The following is a 15,689-nucleotide window of genomic DNA, read 5'->3' on the forward strand; positions in this document are numbered from 1 at the left end:
GATCTGCCAAGTTGTGCAACAGCTACCTTCCGGGTCTGTTTGCAATTGCTAGCGCTGAATTCCTCAATATGGGTATCAAGGCAGGACTAGATCCCCGGGTTTTGTCTAGTGTCTTTGCAGCCGGCACGGCTCAGGATAATATCTGTGATCGCTTCAATCCTTGTCCTGGTGTTGTTCCAGATGCCCCCTCGAGCAATGGATACCAAGGTGGTTTCAAGGTTCAGTTGATGAAGAAGGATTTTGCACTTGCGGTGGATTTGGCTGGTAGTGTGGACGCTACACTTGCCTTGGGACAACGAGGGTTAGAGACATATCAGGCCGCGTCTAATGATCCTGAATGTTTTGACCGTGATTCGCGGGTGATTTTCCGTTATATCGGGGGTGATGAGAACTGGGCACAGAAGTTCCAGCAATGAAGCTTTGAAGTCGTTGTACATAGGTGGGCTGCTTCTTTAGAGAAGCAGCTATTAGTTCCTTTTACTATTATATCTATCTCCCGATACCTAAGGTTCCACACTAAAGTTTTATTAAATGATACATACATGTCTTTACACTATATTGATCTTCTTATATCTCCCCTAAGTTTATTGAGGGTTGGAATAATTAATATATTGCCCATGTATCTTTTGTATGGGTAGGCCATATAATAGATACCTAATTTCTAGATGTCCCGTTTGGTGAAAAAGTGATGTTTGATGGGGCATTGATAGGCCGTGCCGTGATAGCGGTGATGTTCCGTTCCGACAACGTCAGTCCTTCCCGCCCCGCTATCCTTCGTACCTAAATTCATAGCACAGATCTAGCCATGTTGTCAGACTTATTGACGAGTCAGTATCTGCAATACAAAACAGATACTGAAATTGTAGCCACATGGCTGGCGAGTACTGCAAAGCGGTGTGGACTCGACGTGAGCGAGGGAGACAATAATCAAGGGACTGGGAAAAGGGCAACAGGTCGCCTCAAAGGGAAAGCCAGAAAGACTGCTAAGGCTCCACCAAAGCCCATCCCAGCCAATGAGAACAGCAAAATTCTGAAGAAGTCAAAGTACACCATCACCGTCAAGCAATTCACGAGCTTTGCGGAACATATCGCCGGGTACGACAACCCCCCTGTTGGGCCTGTGGAGGTCTCCCGAGGCTTCAGTCTAGCCCTCGACCGTGCTATTTCTGCACGCCGCGAATTCAGAAAACATGGAATTGAGGAGGAGGATGAGGCTTCCCAGGAGAGCCATGGATTCTTCGTGGACGTCCTTGAGCGGGTCCGTGAAACCCTGCGCCCACTGATTCCCAAGAGGCAAGCGGATACTCCAGCAGTCGAAAAGGATGAAAAGTCACTGGCCAATAGGTTCGAGCATCTTGAATTGGAAGAACAATCGGAAGCCTTCCTCAATGCGCCTGATGCTCCTAAGCCAGCGGCACCAGAGAAATTCACAGATCCTTCAGCTCCCGATGTCAAAGCGGAAGCGGACCTCGAAGCTGAGGTTGATCTTGACCGCCGGGAGACCATTTTCATGTTCCACCTCTTGGTCCAGGATGCAAACGCCTTCATGGATATTATCGAAGAAACATGGAGGGGATACAAAGTTGGACGTGTGGACCTTGTATCGGCTTCTATGACTACTAACACCGCTATCGATCTCCTCCGACGCATGGAAGAGGAAATGAAGCCTTCCCTTGATAAATTTGGCGGTGGGGAAAAACTCATTGAGGCGTATTACTTTGCCCGATGTCGTCACTTTGGGGAAGATCCCGACTACAGAGAAAGGCCCAGTGATGGCTTTAACTTCAAAGTTTATGATCAAACGCAAGACATTTTCATCTCAGCCTGGCAGCTTCTCCGATCTTTCACGGCAATATGCGACCCGCACAACTCTCCATTTTATAAACCGGGCTTTTATGGAACCTACGACCCTGAAAGCGACCGCAAATCAAAGCCAGCAAGGGAGAGGTTTGCTGAAGATATGCAAATCTTAATGGAGGCATTTCCCGAATTTTACCTCCTTGGATTCTGTGCTCAGGGGAACCTTGCCGAAGATGAGTTGTCGCGTGGTCTAAAGGCGGCTTTCACTACTAAAGAACACCCATTCTGGCTGGTGTTTGCCGTCCAAGTCTTCTTAGACATACACCATGTCCTACGTGATCAGGTTTCTCGAGCATTCACCGAGCTACAGCGAAGCGCAATGACTATGGTCAATTCTATTGGGTCGACTCTTAAGATGCACGAAAAGCTCCGCATCGAGAACTGGCCTCTGGAAAATGATATGGCATTGCGACATCTCCAAGCGGAGATGAATTATTGGTGCGCAACAGATCCATTGCAGATCGAAAAGGCACGCCTAGGTCGACCTACTGGGGAGGCATTCCGTCTTTTCAAATGGCATCCTCTTTTCTGCGGCCTGTTACTCTACCGCTTCAAAATGGTGTATCAAGAGGCAGGGATTACTTTTGCTGGGGCCTGGGGTTCCGTGTTGTACTCGCTTCATCTGTATAACGCTCTAAGACAGGAGAAATTGTTGACAGCGCGATGGGCTGATCTGGACATGTTACAAGCGATACACCCGGAAAGCTGGATTGGTGGGCCTCCACGAACCCCAGATGATTACATCAAACGGTTTTCCCTCAGTATGGGATACTCAGCGGCAAACTTTGCCAAGAACCGTCGAGATCAACGTCCTCAGGCCTCGAAGAATGGACCCAAAAGCCTGACAGAACAGGGATCTGTTGCCTTGATGTTCAAGGAACGCTTTTGTCATGGCTCCAAACAAACTGACATGACACGTGCAGATCTACAGACTATTGTGGAGAAAGCCCAGTGGGGAGCAGATACTGATGGGGATAGACCCTATGACATGATGAAAGACGTTCCCGGGGACATTGTTAGGAATCCCACACAAAGGGGTCCGATCCATGAATCCCATGAATCTATGTCCGCGGAAACATTGCTTCGCAAACTCCGGCTCGCCTTACAAGGCGAGGGGCCAGAAATCACGTTCGACTATTTCGTGACCCACCGGACCTGTTGGCTGCTTCTGACTAAGATCAAAATGGCTTGTGCAGACCAGCTTCGCGTACTCTTCGGGACAGGCTGCATTGAGAAGGAGAATCAATTGCCCTGGATGATTGGCTATATTTTCCTTGCGGCAAGTGGTGTGGACCGTGCGGCAAATCTGGCTCCTAAGAAGCAGCCTGGCAAGGTGACATCCCAGCTAATGTTCACCGCTGCTAACGTTCTTGATTCCATGTTGGCTTCTGGAATGGGGGCTCTGACGTGTAGAATTTTGCGTGAGCGCCATGATATTCACATCAGCGAGGACTCTGATTCAGAATGAGGCGCGGAAACTGAGACTGCGAGGGAGGGCTGGGTTGAGTCGCCCATACTACGATGATAATGATTAAGCTATCTCCGTATCATCCTGCTCTACACAAGAGCTTGTCGTATTTATTGAGTTCGATGGTTCTTACCAGTGGATGAGTATGATCCATACATATTTGAAGGAAAAAGCAATATGATATTCTACTATTTTAAATGATATCAATCAAGTGAATACTCTTAATGCCCAGAGACTCCATTTAGTGACCTGGCTTACGGGCCGCTCGACTCTTACAGAATATGCCTAAATGATCTGTTCTGTTTATCCGACTGGTCGACGAAGATAACCTACCTAGAGTACTCCCTACTTTTATAACTACGTAGTATGGGAGAGACATCTAACTAGGATAAGCCGTATAGAGATTAACTACCTTTACTACTAGAGAAGTAGATAGCTATAGGTTAAGGGTAAGGTGGTAGCTAAATTCAGATATTAAGTAAAGAGACGAAGAAGTTTAACCGTGACGGTAGTAATTCATAAGTACATAACGGGGCTTATCACTGTCTAACGATGGCCTTATGTACGAATTCCTTGCCGTAGACGAGATCCAGAAAATCGCAGTTCTGGCTAAATAGAGGTTGTCCAACATGGACAGACCTATCAATTAGATCCAGTCCTGCACCTGAACGGGTACCTGCACGACATTGTGTAGCTTTTGACATAGTACTCTCCCGGTGAGAAAATACGATCAACGGGAAAGTGTCCTCCGAGGGCATAGTTGGTCTGGATAGCTTCCAAGACATTTCGAAATTTGCCACTACGTCATGAAGTTTTAGTTTTCGCGTGGTAGCACAACTCCTCCGAAACTAACACATATTCAGAAGAGCTTTGAAGCTATACAAATCAGTTCTCTAATATGTCCAACAAAAGAGATAAAATAGTACGTAGTATGTTAAGAGATGATATAAGTGCCTGAAAACAGCTATGTACCTGCGGATCCGTTCCCGTCGCTCCACATCCCCACTGGAGCTTGAAGTCCAGAATCCAAGCCCTGAAGGTTATGCATTTATTCAACAGGACTGGAATAGAAAAAGAATCAAAGCACAAAACTCCACTTTTAAAAAAAACAAGTAAAAAACCAAGAAGGACAAAGCGTTGAGGGGTTGATGTCACATGTTGAGGTCCCCCCGCTGGATTTCCTTGATCTGGACCCCCCAGTCTTCTCTCCACCTCTCCCCCAGCTCTCCCCACCAGATATGTCTTCTACCATTGACAGCTCCAATATTCCCACCGATGGCACAGGTAAGCTTCAAATTACTAGGATCTTCATATCTGTTTCCAATTCTAACAAAAAATAGGTGTTATCCAACTGGATCCTTGGTTGGAACCCCATCGCGATGTCTTGAAGCACAGATACCAGGTAGTCGAGGATTGGGCCAAGGCCATCAATGAAACAGAGGGTGGCTTGGACAAGTTCAGCAAGGTGAATTGCATCTGCATTGATTGTTGTTCTCCAAACTAATGCGCTTACCAGGGCTATGAAACCTTCGGACTACATGTACAACCTAACGGAGAGATCAAATACCAAGAATGGGCACCAAACGCACAAGAGGCTTCTTTGGTCGGCGAATTTAGTACGTTCTATGTACTGGCCATATTTGAGGAGCTTGACTGAGACTGGCAGACAACTGGGACGTCAATGCAAACCCCATGACGAAGAACAGCTTCGGCATCTGGAATGTAACGGTACCAGCGAAGAACGGTGCTGCCGCTATTCCCCACGACAGCAAGATCAAGGTAAGCACATCAGCCCTATGCATCAATAAAACACCTCACCAATAACCCTATAGATCTCAATGGTGCTCCCCAGCGGCGAGCGCATCTATCGACTCCCCGCTTGGATCAAGCGCGTGGTCCAAGATCTGAACGTGTCGCCTGCATACGATGCCGTTTTCTGGAACCCGCCCGCAGAAGATTTATACAAGTTCCAGCACGCGCGGCCCAAGAAGCCTGAGAGTCTGCGCATCTACGAGGCGCACGTCGGCATCTCGTCGCCGGAGACTAGGGTCGCTACGTACAAGGAGTTTACGAAGAACATGCTGCCCCGTATTAAGTATCTGGGATACAACGCCATTCAGCTAATGGCTATCATGGAGCATGCATACTACGCTAGCTTCGGGTACCAGGTGAACAACTTCTTCGCGGCGAGCAGTCGCTACGGATCCCCCGAAGATCTGAAGGAGCTTGTTGATACAGCCCACAGTATGGGGCTCGTTGTGCTACTTGATGTGGTTCACAGTCATGCTTCCAAGAACGTCATTGATGGACTCAATGAGTTCGATGGAACAGACCATCTCTACTTCCATGGTGGTGCGAAGGGCCGTCACGAGCTGTGGGACAGTCGTCTGTTCAATTATGGAAGCCATGAGGTGCTGCGTTTCCTTTTGAGTAATCTGCGCTTCTGGATGGAAGAGTATAAGTTCGATGGATACCGCTTCGATGGTGTGACTAGCATGCTCTATACGCACCATGGTATCGGAACGTACGTGCATTCCTCACTATATTTTATAACAGCCTGCTAATGAAAAGAAACAGTGGTTTCTCCGGTGGATACCACGAGTACTTCGGACCATCCGTTGACGAAGAGGGCGTCACATACCTCACCCTCGCCAACGAAATGTTGCACGAACTCTACCCAGAATGCATCACAGTCGCAGAGGATGTCTCCGGCATGCCTGCACTGTGTCTACCCCACAAACTAGGCGGCGCCGGCTTCGACTACCGCCTCGCAATGGCCGTCCCAGACATGTGGATCAAGCTCTTGAAAGAAAGCACAGACGACGAGTGGGACATGGCCAACATCTCCTTCACGCTCACCAACCGACGCCACGGCGAGAAGACCATTGCCTACGCCGAGAGCCACGACCAAGCGTAAGTCCAATCTTCCATCATCCCCCACCCCATCCATACACAATTAACCAACTAACACAAAACCCCACAGCCTCGTCGGCGACAAAACCCTAATGATGTGGCTCTGCGACAAAGAGATGTACACCCACATGTCCACACTAACCGAATTCACCCCCGTAATCGAGCGCGGGATGGCCCTCCACAAAATGATCCGTCTCGTAACCCACGCCCTCGGCGGCGAGGGCTACCTAAACTTCGAAGGCAACGAATTCGGCCACCCCGAATGGCTGGACTTCCCACGCGAAGGCAACGACAACTCCTTCTGGTACGCTCGACGCCAACTAAACCTAACCGAAGACCCGCTTCTGCGGTACCACTTCCTGAACGAGTTCGATCGCGGGATGCAGCTGGCCGAGCAGAAGTACGGATGGCTTTCTTCGTCGCAGGCGTATATCAGTCTCAAGAATGAGAGTGATAAGGTACTTGTCTTTGAGAGGGCTGGGTTGCTTTGGATCTTCAATTTCAATTCTAAGAAGAGCTTTACGGATTATCGGGTTGGTGTTGATGTTCCTGGGACGTATCGCATTGTGCTTGATACCGATGAGAAGGAGTTTGGTGGGCTTGGGAGGAATGTTAAGGAGACAAGGTTCTTTACTACTGATATGGGGTGGAATGGGAGGGGGAATTTTGTGCAGGTTTATATTCCTACGAGGACTGCTTTGGTATGTTGTCTGACTGTTTTTTTCCCCCCTCTCCTTCTGTCTTTGGTTCTTGTTTGCTGACTTTCTGTGTTCCTTGCAGGTCCTGGCTCTGGAAGAGACTCTGTAATGTGAACGCCTATTCATGTCCATGTCTATGTCTTACATGCAGCCGAGTCGGAGATTGAACATCTCGTGTCGGTTAGTCCCGGTATTGAGTGTTGTTCTTCGCTAGTACGGTTGGCGTGATTTGACCTGACTTCTTCATTGTGTAATGTCCTGCATTTTGTTTCTAATTACGGCTATCTATGTCTAGCAATGTCTCATATCATATACACTGTTTTTATCAACGCATTTTAAATTGTAGACTGGATAGAGAAAGATTTTAAGGGAAGTATTCTATTGGGTTCCTCTATAGGTGTAGAAAGATGATTCCGAGGCTAAGTCTCTGTTAATAGGGACCATAACCTAAACAAGGAGAGTGATCAGAACGAACTGGGATACATACAAACAAGAGCGGCCTAATGATGGAGTTGACTAGCCATATAAGAATGAGTGGACATCCCTCTCTAACCATCAACTACACCACATTACACCTACAATAACTACACCTACGCCTACTAGAGCAATATAACCAAAACCAGGACGCAATCACAAAGGAAATGATGTCGAGAATCAGGTTTTGAACTCTAAATACACAAAATAATGAAACACGCCGGTCGAGGGGGGGTTTGTGTAAGGTATCTCCAATCCAGACCGGCTTTAAAATCCCATCAGCTCGCTAAGATAGACGAACGCATCACCAACCTCCCCCCAACCACCATCATAACACCTCAACACCTCACCTCAACCCCAAACACCACGATTCAGCCGTCGGTCCATCACCAGACATTTCATATTCCCTTGCTCGGGTTCCTTTCGGATCGAGTCTAGAAAGAACACAATGAAGATTCCAACGTTGACGAGACGACCATGCACTGGAAATTGGAAGTGAAATCAAATCCCTTTCTTGTTGCATTTTGTTTTTCTCTTAGATCGGGTAATGTACATGGTAATATACACGCCTCGAAAAAGGGAAAATGATGTTGTCGCGTACAACGTTGGAACACTTTGAGTGTTCTGACAAAGGGAATTAAATGAAACCTGGGAGAACCAATAGAGAATAGGTGAGGGATAAGAGGAAAAAGGAGAGGAAGAGCTTGAAGATGGAAGGGGGAAGTTAAGACGGCGCTAGCTAGCAAATGACAAAATTACATTTAGGCCTTGTTCTCAAGCTCAGCGAGAATCTTCTCACCCTTGGCGCGAGCGGCGTTGATGTCACCAACCATGTAGAAGGCGGCCTCGGGGAGGTCGTCACCCTCACCAGCAATGATGGCCTTGAAGGAGGCAATGGTGTCCTTCAGGTCAACGAGGGTACCCTCGATACCAGTGAAAACCTGGGCGACGGCGAAGGGCTGGGACAGGAAACGCTGGAGCTTACGGGCACGCTCGACGGTGAGCTTATCAGCCTCGGACAACTCATCCATACCGAGAATGGCAATGATATCCTGGAGGGACTTGTACTCCTGGAGCATCTGCTGGACACGGGTGGCGGTAGCGTAGTGCTCGTCACCGATGATACGGGGGTCGAGCATACGGGACTTGGAGTCGAGGGGGTCGACAGCGGGGTAGATACCCAACTCGGAGATACCACGAGACAACACAGTGGTGGCGTCCAAGTGAGCGAAGGTGGTAGCGGGGGCAGGATCAGTCAGATCGTCAGCGGGCACGTAGACGGCCTGGACGGAGGTGATGGAACCCTTCTGGGTGGTGGTGATACGCTCCTGCATGACACCCATGTCAACAGCCAGGGTAGGCTGGTAACCGACGGCAGAGGGGATACGACCCAGAAGGGCAGACACCTCGGAACCGGCCTGGGTGAAACGGAAAATGTTGTCAATGAAGAGCAGCACGTCCTGACCCTCCTCGTCACGGAAGTACTCGGCAATGGTCAGACCTGTCAGGGCAACACGGGCACGGGCACCGGGGGGCTCGTTCATCTGACCGAACACAAGGGCGACCTTGGATTCACCCTCAAGCTGGATGACACCGGTCTCCTGCATCTCGTGGTACAGATCGTTACCCTCACGGGTACGCTCACCGACACCACAGAACACGGAGTAACCACCGTGGGCCTTGGCGATGTTGTTCTAAAAGGTCCAAATATAAGTATTTCATGAATTCTCAACTGGGAAAAGAAATGGGGAAATTCTTACAATCAGCTCCTGAATGAACACGGTCTTACCGACACCGGCACCACCGAACAGACCAATCTTACCACCACGGGCGTAGGGGGCGAGCAAGTCGACAACCTTGATACCAGTGACAAGAATCTCGGCAGAGGTGGACTGGTCGACGAACGCAGGGGGCTCGGCGTGAATGGGAGCGAACTTGGTGGCCTTGACGGGACCACGCTCGTCAATGGGGTCACCAGTAACGTTGATGATACGGCCGAGAGTGGCGGGACCAACGGGGATGGTGATGGGAGCACCAGTGTCGGTGGCGACGACACCACGGGAGAGACCCTCGGTACCTTTAGATGAGATTAGTTGAAGCTCCCATTTACAGCAGGGCCACACTCGGTGGGTCCCCCAATCGGGTAGGGAACGACACGGTGGCCCGAGAAAGGGGGAGGAAGGGGGTGAAGCTTACCGTCCATGGCAATAGTACGGACGACATTCTCACCCAAGTGTTGCTACAAGGGAATTGTTAGCTTTGTTGCGATTTGAATCAAGGTTCAGCCAATCAGATCACGTACAGCAACCTCCAGAACGAGCTTCTGGCCGTTGTTGGTGGTGGTAATGGCGTTGTAAATGGCAGGGAGCTTCTCGCCGCTGAACTTCACTGTAATATGGCGAATAGAAGGTCAGATACGGTTTTGTTGATGATTTTGGGGTTGATTGCGATGGTTTCGGTGATGAATTGGGTCCAGGGAAAAGATTTTCGCGTGGTCCCCAATTCCGTCAGGAGTCGACAACACGTACCGTCAACGACGGCACCAATGACCTGGTGAACCTTTCCAGTCAAGGCAGCATCGGAGCTAGCGAAACGGGCAGTGAGAGCCGGGAGAGCATTGGAGCGGATGGGCTGGAAGGCGCGGGCGACGGGGGTCGTCCGGGCAAAAGCAGCCCTCCCAAAGGACCGGGCGAGACCGCTAAAGAGAATAAAAAAATTAGTTTCAAAATGAAAAAGAGATGAAGATTGAATGGATGATCAATTCATACCTCTTGAACATAATGACGGTGTTGAAGAGCGAGATGTGATGAAAGGAAGAGGTGAGGTTGGAACGGGAAAAGAGGGAAGAAGAGGAAGGGAAGAGGTTGGTGGATGGGGACTGGTCGCCCTTAGCCTTTCCGGGGCGGTTTTGCCGACGATCCCGTGATGAACCGAGCACCAACTTGAGCTTTCTACAGGGAAAAGAGCTTAATTTTATTAAATAGAATGATTTTTTATATACAAATCTTCATCTCTATCGATTTTAAATATCCATTGTCATTAATATCGAGTGGTGAAGTGGTGACCGAGGGAAGCTCAGCCCGTTGCCCTGGAATTCGCGCACACACACCGGGGCTTGGCGGCCGGGTGCAGGGGAGCCACAAGTGTATTTTCTTTCTAAATGACATTCCCCCGAAGAACCTTGGAAATCTTCAAGATATTTAAAGAAAGGAAGCTAACAGAGTAAGTATTCCAATGGTATATATCATGAAAGTCAATGGCCCTTTGGTCCGAATATCGGAAAAACTCTGACGTGTTAGGTCAATACCGGGTAGAAAATATAGAATGGACCTTACGGAGTAGTTAGATATACACTAAAATTATATTCAAAGCTAAATATTAATGTCCATTATATTCAGTAGAAGTATAATTTATGATTTGGATTCATATTTATATATGTTTAGATGTTTATATTATCTCCATTTCACATCTCCATAGAAACTAACCCTTATTATTCCTCTGTTACCCTCGAAACCCGTGTTCCCGCAAGGATTCTCCGCACTTACGTGGGTTCCGAATCACTCCGTAGACCACGCCATTTCGGAGCGCAGGGCACATTTACACGCATTTTATATCCTAATAATCACACCAAAGCTCATGTTCTATGGCTACAAAAGAGATACATTGATTATAGCACAGTACGGGATACACGCATTTTCCAATGCTTGCCAAAAAAGATAGAATGGGGGAACGGTCGACGGCCGCGCGCACGGGCGGAGGCCCATCCTCCGATACAAAACACATGTCGAACATGGCTATGGAAAGAGTAGCTTGCAATAAAATCGACATCCAGGTCGTGCGATGGGTGCCGTCCGTCCTGCGTAGATATCAAATCATTCCCGGTTGGGTAACGAGTACACCTATGACTTCTCAGCAGGGGGGCTCTGGACGAAGCCCTTGCCTTCGTAACCCTCTTTGCTGATACCGTGGATGGGGTTGATCTTCTCTTTCTGTAGTCGGATAGGTTAGCATCGTCCAAATGGGCTGGGACAGAGACTTCTCCCGACTGTGGTCGGAAAGGGGCTGGGGGGATATGTACCAGAGCATATTCGTTGGAGGCCTCCTGCCACTCCTTGGACATAGTGCCGGGCTGCTTGCCGGCAAAGGCGTGAACGGCGTAGAAGAGGGCAACGGAGACAGCAATGAGCTGGGTCACCTTTGCGAACACGCGCAAGCCCTCACCCTTGGGGGCCTGGGCGCGGGGGCCGTGGGCGCCGAAGGCAATGTAGTAAGCTATAGCAAAGGAAGAATTGATGTTAGCGAAAAAATGACTACTTGTAAAGACAATTGTGGAGGTTCGAGGGGTCGGGCCATCCCGAGATAAATAACCTCGGAAGCCTCAGGGTAGTCGAAGCGAGAGGCTGTCTTTCAAGCCCACCCGTTCTAAGGGTAGCACGTACCGGCCTTCTTCTCCTGGAGGGTCATCTGGTGCCAGTCGACCTTCATGCGGTCACGGAGCTGCATCCAAAGCTCGGCCTGCTCCTGAGGGGGCATGACCTCCCAGCGCTTCTCGATGTTGGCGAGGGTAGGGTTGGGGATAGCATGGTCCGAAGCAGCGCGGGTCTGCAGAGCGTTCACAGAGGCAGTCGGGGCAGCACGGATGGCCGCGGTGCTGCGAGGGACAGCGCGAGAGACGGTGCGAAGAAACATTGTGCGGCAGGCGGGAGGTGGCAGCACCACGTCGAAATCGGGTTCAATTGAGGTAATTAGAGGGAGGTCGGAGGGTTGAAAGCCAGAGAGCACGCCAGGGCACGGCTTAGGAGAGAGTGGAGGAGGATCGTGGATGGAGTAATGACTTGAAGACGTTTCTTGTGGTTTGAGGTGGAAAGGCGAGGATCCGGTCGGGACTAGTGCGGTTTTGGTTTGGCCGTCTCCTCATTGGCTCATCGCCCAAACCGGCTCTCCCTACCAGTGAGCATCATCATCATTCTCAGCCATATGGCATGATGTTGATATTCTCTATGTGGCTTATGGACTTTTTTTTAATTTCGACCTTTATTATTCCTCTTATCGCAAATTTCCCCAGTTTTAGCCGATCGTTCAAGTCTTTTGACCATCGTCGGAATCTTTACCCGCCTATAAACTAGCCCAGTCAAGCAATAACTTTTGCAGGAAAAGCTAGGAGTTGTCCAGTTGCTTAACTATTCTACATTCAACACCATGCATCCCGAGGTCTTGTCACCCACCATGTGCAATATAACCAACAGGCAGCAAGATTCGGTGCCCAGTTAACCAAATACCCTCAATCTGAGGTGGAAATCCATTCAGAACGATTGGAACAAGCTGGAAGTGAAATCAAGACTCTTCAGGCCTCTCGCGAAATGAGAAACAAACACGGGCCAAGTCGTAACGGTCTTGCATTGCAACTAAGAAATTGGGAGAACGGTGTGCAGAGAAGGTTATGAATTGATCGTTCCGCGGCGCCGTCAGGGGCGCACCCCTATCAGTCGCGCAGCCCGGATCCAGCCGGCGCTATCATCTATGCCTTGCCACCGCTGGCCTCCTTCAGGACTGTCTTCCACTCGATATCGGACTTGTCATCGGCGTGGATGGAAGTGACGACGTTGAGGGCGTTCTTGAGAACCTCGCGGGTGCTGGCGTAGATCATGGACCACTGAAAATGAAATTAGTTATTGAGTCTGAGGCTGAGTTTGGACTCGGGGTCTGGTGGGAATCTTACGAGAGTGGGGGTCTCGCTAGGCACCCAGGAGATGAAGATAATCTTGGAGCTGTAAGAACAATCAAGTCAGCGTGGTGTCTGAGACCAATTGCAAACATGGGAATGCGCACCGCTTGCCCTCGCCGGTAATCTCGTACTCGACATCGTAGACGGCGTAACGGGGGGAGGCGCGGCCCTGGCTGTCCTTGGCATCGGCGAGCTCGTTGCGGAAGACCTCGTAGTCCTGGTCCTTGCCGACGGAGTCTACGACAACCGACTTCTTGTCGTCGGCGATCTTGTAAATGATGTACTTGGTCTTGCCGTGGCTCCGGCTGAAGTCTTGGAAGGCAGTGATGCAGTCATCCTGGATCTGAACACTGTAGGGGGGGGGAAATGTCAATAACTGGTGAAAGTGAGGGGAAACCGGTTGCGAGCGCGGGAACCGATGACGACTTACCCGGATGCGAGCTGCGCGATATCATAGTCAGTATTGAATATGGTATACCATGGATTTGGAGGTCAATACTAACCGACATGATGGCTTATGTAGATGAGGGAGACAAAAAAAGGACGGGGCTGTCTAGCGCTATGTTAGTGGCTGTGATGGCCAAACTCAGGGGGTCCCTCGAGCTTCTTGGGTTTGACATGAGAAGTCAAAGTAGTAATGCACTCCAATGACTTACAGGGATTGAAGGAGGCGGAGATCAAGCAACGGAGACGGATGAGACGGGGAAGATGGAGTTTGAGGGGTGAATTGTTTCCCAGGTGTTGCCATGGCCATAGTGGGGGTGGCTGCACGTGATATCAGACTTTTGATAATTCAAGTGCTCGGTACCTGTTTACCAGTTGAATGACGTGTAGGGAATTGATCTAATGGGTTTTGTCTTTAGGATTTTTAAGATTTCCGAGGCTGTTGAGGTTTTTGACTTGAAAATGACATATAGTGTCTGGTATGATCTGATAGTGAACGGTAATTGCGTCCTCACGAGTTTTTTCCTTTTACGTCCTCGAAGTACCAGGTACTCCTTACATTATGTACATTCGGGTTTGAAATCAGATCTTAGCCTATAGCTGCATAACATGTACAACATACGGAGTACATTCGAAGTGAGCCTCTCCAATGTGGGTGTCTGCGGGCTAAAATTGGCCGGCCTTCAACCATGGGACACGTCAGTGGCTATTTTTGTCCTGGCCCACTGCATACTCCGTATGTTCTACATATATTGAGAAGCAGATTTTACTTCCTATTGTTTTATTGTCTAATCATAAATATTTAATATGCATATATAACTAAGCGAGAGTAAAAATTTAACTTGGTAACAAATATATATACTAACATAAACCCCGCAGGAATATATGCATAGCTTCATACCAAACCGATATATATATCAGACCAAAAATATAAAAACACGCAAGTACCACATTTGACAAATTCATTTCTCATTCCTTAATCTAAACAACATTAACCAATTTAACCAACTACCTAAATATGTATGTAGGCATGTATCAACGCCCAACCCCAGTGCCTAGATACATACAAATGCAATGCAATGCAACCCAAACCTAAACCTTCGCTGCCGGCGCAAACCTAGCCCTCATCTTATCCGCAACCAGCTTCTCATCATAAATGAAATTAACACTCTCTTGAGCAATAGTCGCCTCAGCCCAACGCTTAAACCTGGGAGTCTGCTCCAGCAAAGTCGACAACTTCGCAGAAACAAGACCATGCTCCGGCTTAGCGAAGCTCAAAATCCGCAACAAGAACGAGCCGGACTGAACCTCCGCCAGCGTCAACTTCTCACTACCACCAAAGAACGGACCCTTGCCCTCGGTGTCTGCCAGAAGGGGCTCAACCTCCTTCACGATAGCAGCGACGAGCTGCTCGGCGGCGGCATCGCGCTCGGTCTCATCGGCAGCGCGGATACTGGCGAAGAATGAGGGGAGGACTTTGCTGAAGAAGGCGTCGACGAAGAAGTTGAGACGGGCGCGGTAGAGGGCGTTCTCGGTTGGTGAGGAGGGGGGCAGGAGGTGGGTTTGGTGGGCGTCTGCGAGGAACTGGGCGACAATGCCCGACTCGGTTATGATGGTTCCATTGTAGGAGATGGTGGGGACGAGACCGCGCTGTTGGGGATGTTAGTATACTAGTTGTATAGAAGGTGTAGTATGCAGTGTAGGTGGTGTGTAGATGGAAGAGTGGGTGTTGGGAAGAGCGCTTGTCACTTACTGGGTTGATCTCCAGATACCACGGCTCACGCGGCGTGCTCAGGTCGATTATGACTTCTTCATACTCAAGGCCAATTTCCTTAAGGGCGATGTGTGCGCGGTGAGCCCAAGGGCACAGGTGGTTGGTGTAGAGGATGATCTTTGGGGAGGACATGATGGATTGATATGATATGTTAATTGGGTAGGAGTATAGGGCTAGGAAGGAAGTTATATAGAGGAAGACAAAGACACGCCATTATAAAAGACATTGCGAAATGAGGGGTTGGATTAGTAAAAAGCAATTGTTAATCAATCGCGAAATCGACCGTTAACTCCGATTTCCCCGTTCCCCGTTCCCCGTTCTGAGATGTGGGGA

The 15,689-nt window shown here is 49.3% G+C and overlaps 7 protein-coding genes across 7 annotated transcripts; 3 read left to right on the top strand and 4 right to left on the bottom strand.

Annotated features, from left to right (window-relative positions):
- Nucleotides 1-68: 68 nt before the first annotated feature.
- PEX2_107390 (Dehydrogenase, multihelical) lies at nucleotides 69-416 on the top strand (the record flags this gene model as incomplete). The annotated part of the gene is made up of 1 exon (XM_016748007.1): nucleotides 69-416. One exon carries the CDS (start codon nucleotides 69-71, stop codon nucleotides 414-416), a length of 348 nt encoding a protein of 115 aa, XP_016594849.1.
- A 389-nt stretch (nucleotides 417-805) lies between these two features.
- Nucleotides 806-3,328, top strand: PEX2_107400 (uncharacterized protein; the record flags this gene model as incomplete). The annotated part of the gene is made up of 1 exon (XM_016748008.1): nucleotides 806-3,328. One exon carries the CDS (start codon nucleotides 806-808, stop codon nucleotides 3,326-3,328), a length of 2,523 nt encoding a protein of 840 aa, XP_016594850.1.
- A 1,238-nt stretch (nucleotides 3,329-4,566) lies between these two features.
- On the top strand, nucleotides 4,567-7,048 carry PEX2_107410 (1,4-alpha-glucan branching enzyme GLC3; the record flags this gene model as incomplete). The annotated part of the gene is made up of 8 exons (XM_016748009.1): nucleotides 4,567-4,612; nucleotides 4,669-4,793; nucleotides 4,845-4,944; nucleotides 4,995-5,107; nucleotides 5,161-5,852; nucleotides 5,906-6,241; nucleotides 6,312-6,942; nucleotides 7,022-7,048. 8 exons carry the CDS (start codon nucleotides 4,567-4,569, stop codon nucleotides 7,046-7,048), a joined length of 2,070 nt encoding a protein of 689 aa, XP_016594851.1.
- Nucleotides 7,049-8,174: 1,126 nt separating this feature from the next.
- PEX2_107420 (F1F0 ATP synthase subunit beta) lies at nucleotides 8,175-10,192 on the bottom strand (the record flags this gene model as incomplete). The annotated part of the gene is made up of 6 exons (XM_016748010.1): nucleotides 8,175-9,107; nucleotides 9,174-9,490; nucleotides 9,610-9,652; nucleotides 9,716-9,801; nucleotides 9,942-10,111; nucleotides 10,182-10,192. The coding sequence occupies 6 exons, from the start codon at nucleotides 10,190-10,192 to the stop codon at nucleotides 8,175-8,177; spliced, it is 1,560 nt and encodes a 519-aa protein (XP_016594852.1).
- Nucleotides 10,193-11,312: 1,120 nt separating this feature from the next.
- On the bottom strand, nucleotides 11,313-12,102 carry PEX2_107430 (cytochrome c oxidase subunit IV family protein; the record flags this gene model as incomplete). Its single annotated transcript, XM_016748011.1, has 3 exons — nucleotides 11,313-11,402; nucleotides 11,492-11,685; nucleotides 11,853-12,102. 3 exons carry the CDS (start codon nucleotides 12,100-12,102, stop codon nucleotides 11,313-11,315), a joined length of 534 nt encoding a protein of 177 aa, XP_016594853.1.
- Nucleotides 12,103-12,931: 829 nt separating this feature from the next.
- Nucleotides 12,932-13,647, bottom strand: PEX2_107440 (actin-binding ADF family protein; the record flags this gene model as incomplete). Its single annotated transcript, XM_016748012.1, has 5 exons — nucleotides 12,932-13,066; nucleotides 13,133-13,181; nucleotides 13,243-13,488; nucleotides 13,569-13,579; nucleotides 13,642-13,647. 5 exons carry the CDS (start codon nucleotides 13,645-13,647, stop codon nucleotides 12,932-12,934), a joined length of 447 nt encoding a protein of 148 aa, XP_016594854.1.
- A 1,027-nt stretch (nucleotides 13,648-14,674) lies between these two features.
- PEX2_107450 (glutathione S-transferase family protein) lies at nucleotides 14,675-15,488 on the bottom strand (the record flags this gene model as incomplete). The annotated part of the gene is made up of 2 exons (XM_016748013.1): nucleotides 14,675-15,232; nucleotides 15,336-15,488. 2 exons carry the CDS (start codon nucleotides 15,486-15,488, stop codon nucleotides 14,675-14,677), a joined length of 711 nt encoding a protein of 236 aa, XP_016594855.1.
- Between the last annotated feature and the right edge of the window lie 201 nt (nucleotides 15,489-15,689).

This window comes from Penicillium expansum (genome assembly GCF_000769745.1).
Source record: "Penicillium expansum strain MD-8 chromosome Unknown contig370, whole genome shotgun sequence".
Lineage (NCBI taxonomy): Eukaryota > Fungi > Ascomycota > Eurotiomycetes > Eurotiales > Aspergillaceae > Penicillium > Penicillium expansum.